The sequence below is a fragment of the Piliocolobus tephrosceles genome, chromosome 10 (assembly GCF_002776525.5).
Source record: "Piliocolobus tephrosceles isolate RC106 chromosome 10, ASM277652v3, whole genome shotgun sequence".
Lineage (NCBI taxonomy): Eukaryota > Metazoa > Chordata > Mammalia > Primates > Cercopithecidae > Piliocolobus > Piliocolobus tephrosceles.
In genome coordinates, this window is record NC_045443.1 from 52492853 (window position 1) to 52495586 (window position 2734).

The 2734-nt window shown below is 33.2% G+C and overlaps 1 protein-coding gene across 1 annotated transcript; it reads left to right on the forward strand.

The window, feature by feature from the left end:
* Window positions 1-259: 259 nt before the first annotated feature.
* On the forward strand, window positions 260-1311 carry LOC111542076 (olfactory receptor 6C1). Its single transcript, XM_023211272.1, has one exon. The coding sequence runs from the start codon at window positions 293-295 to the stop codon at window positions 1229-1231; it is 939 nt and encodes a 312-aa protein (XP_023067040.1). The 5' UTR covers window positions 260-292; the 3' UTR covers window positions 1232-1311.
* Window positions 1312-2734: the final 1423 nt, after the last annotated feature.

Genomic DNA, 2734 nt, shown 5'->3' on the forward strand with positions numbered 1-2734 from the left:
GAGTCAGCAAGGTTTGGTTTCAAATTCCTCCCCTACCATTTCCAACTGTGATATCAAACTTTTATTTTTAACATGTCTTATGTGAAGAGTTTTCACTTGTAAAAGAGTGGAAATTAAAGGACCACTGTTATTATCGGGTGGTGTTAAATTTCCCCTTGAAGTAGAAATGGCATACTATGTCAACCAAACTCCAGCTCCGTATTTGGATATTTGTTAATCCATAACTCTTCAAGTGTGTTATTTGTGCTTTCTCTTATAGATCTGGCAGGGGAAAAAAGTAAGCAACTGAAGAATGAGAAACCATACAGAAATAACAGAGTTTATTCTTCTGGGATTGACAGATGACCCAAAGTTTCAGGTTGTGATCTTTGTCTTCCTGCTCATCACCTACATGCTCAGCGTCACTGGGAACCTGACCATTATCACCCTCACCCTGCTGGATTCCCACCTGCAGACCCCCATGTATTTCTTCCTCAGAAATTTCTCCATATTAGAAATTTCATTCACAACTGTCAGTATACCCAAGTTTCTGGGTAACATTATTTCAGGAGATAAAACCATTTCCTTTAATGATTGCATTGTTCAGTTATTTTTTTTCATTCTCTTGGGAGTCACAGAGTTTTACCTTCTGGCTGCCATGTCCTATGACCGCTATGTGGCCATCTGCAAGCCTCTGCATTACTTGAATATCATGAATCGAAGAGTCTGCACACTGCTTGTTTTTACTTCTTGGCTGGTTTCATTCTTAATCATATTCCCAGCACTCATGTTGCTCTTAAAGCTTGATTACTGTAGGTCTAATATTATGGACCATTTTACCTGTGATTATTTTCCCCTGCTGCAACTTGCTTGTTCAGACACAAAATTCCTAGAAGTGATGGGATTTTCTTGTGCTGTGTTTACGCTAATGTTGACTTTGGCATTAATATTTCTGTCCTACATATTCATCATCAGAACAATTTTGAGAATTCCTTCTGCTAGTCAAAGGACAAAGGCCTTTTCCACATGTTCTTCCCACATGATTGTCATCTCCATCTCTTATGGCAGCTGCATTTTTATGTACATTAAACCCTCAGCAAAAGATAGAGTGTCCTTGAGCAAGGGAGTGGCAATACTAAACACCTCAGTAGCCCCCATGCTGAACCCCTTTATTTACAGTCTAAGAAATCAGCAAGTCAAGCAAGCTTTCATTAACATGGCAAGGAAGACAGTATTTTTCACAAGCACATGAAATGGTATGATGTGATGAATTAGAGGCACAGGAAAGGATAATACGAGTTTTCAGTAGCTTCTTCCAATCAAAATGGCCTCTTTGCACTCTTCTGCATCATTTTCTTTTTCCTAAAAGTTTGCAAGCATATTTATTTAATATATTTCTCATTCGACTGAAAATAATTTTATTGTGTCTTCCTGACACCCCCTCCTTTGAACAATTTTTTAAAATTACAACATTCAAAAATATTTTGAAAACTAAAATTATTCTTGAGTTTTCTTCAAGAAATAAAATTATACCTAGATACATTGGAATGGCTTTATAAATATCAATCTGATATTCTACTTGTTATACACAGAACATACAGTCTTATAATTTTAATTTATTCTTATAGAAATTCCCTTCACTATGCTACTGGTGTTCTAGGAAATATGTAAAAGATATGATATAATTTTTTAAAAATATAAGTGAATTCATTTGAAAAGCAAAAAAACTTTCATTACTCATTTTAATTTGGTATGTTTGTGAAATTAATCTATTAATAAAGAAAAGAAGCCTAGACCATTATCAATATATACTTTTTTGTTATAAGTGCTAAGTGGATCTCCATATTTGTGAATCCCATAATATTTTCTCTATAGAATGACAGATAATGAATAGACACATACACAAATACATATACAGATTTCATCAAACATAGAAAATATATAGTAGATTCCTAAGATATGTTAAGTTTCTGTGAGTGGAAAATAAGTTTCTTTCTATCATTACCTAAAAGTAATATGTAAATCTTCTTAAATTTTAGACTAGTTTAAAACAGCATATGTATTCAAATTATTTTATACCTGAACAAAATTATGTAAGGTTTAGTTTTATACAAAATAAAAGCTTCACAACAAAGCAAAAGTTTTTTAATATATCTAAAATTATGATTTTTATCTGTTAAAATTTTGCTTCCTTGTACTTAACATATTAATAAATGTCTAAAGTATGCAAGCAAGATGAGTGTGTGTGTGTGCCCATGATTTCAAAAGCTGAAATAAGAAGTAATGATACTAAAATACTATAAATTTTATTGACCACATTTTTAAGTAATAGAAAACAAATTATAATTTTAATCAATGATACAAATTTTTTTAAGATTTTTGTGCAATATATTCAACTGGGAGACTAAGAACAAGGTTTGCTGAGGAAAAACCATCAAAGAAAACTGAAATGAATTCAAAATGTTAAACAGAAGATAGAAATCGTTTCTTAATTTTATTACTTCCTATTAGAAATAACATTTTCATGTTAAACAAGAAAAATGATAGAAAGCCTGTGGTCTCTATGTCCTCTGAGAATATATTTTCTCATGTGTAAACCAGACATAACATCTTAAGTTACTATAAGAATGGAAGTCGGGGCGGAGCAAGATGGCCGAATAGGAACAGCTTCAGTCTCCATCTCCCAGCGCGAGCGACACAGAAGACCGGCGATTTCTGCATTTTCAACTGAGGTACTGGGGTCATCTCACTCGGG

Coding starts and splice junctions, on each gene's coding strand:
- LOC111542076 (XM_023211272.1), top strand. CDS start 293: ATGAGAAACCATACAGAAATAACAGAGTTTATTCTTCTGGGATTGACA.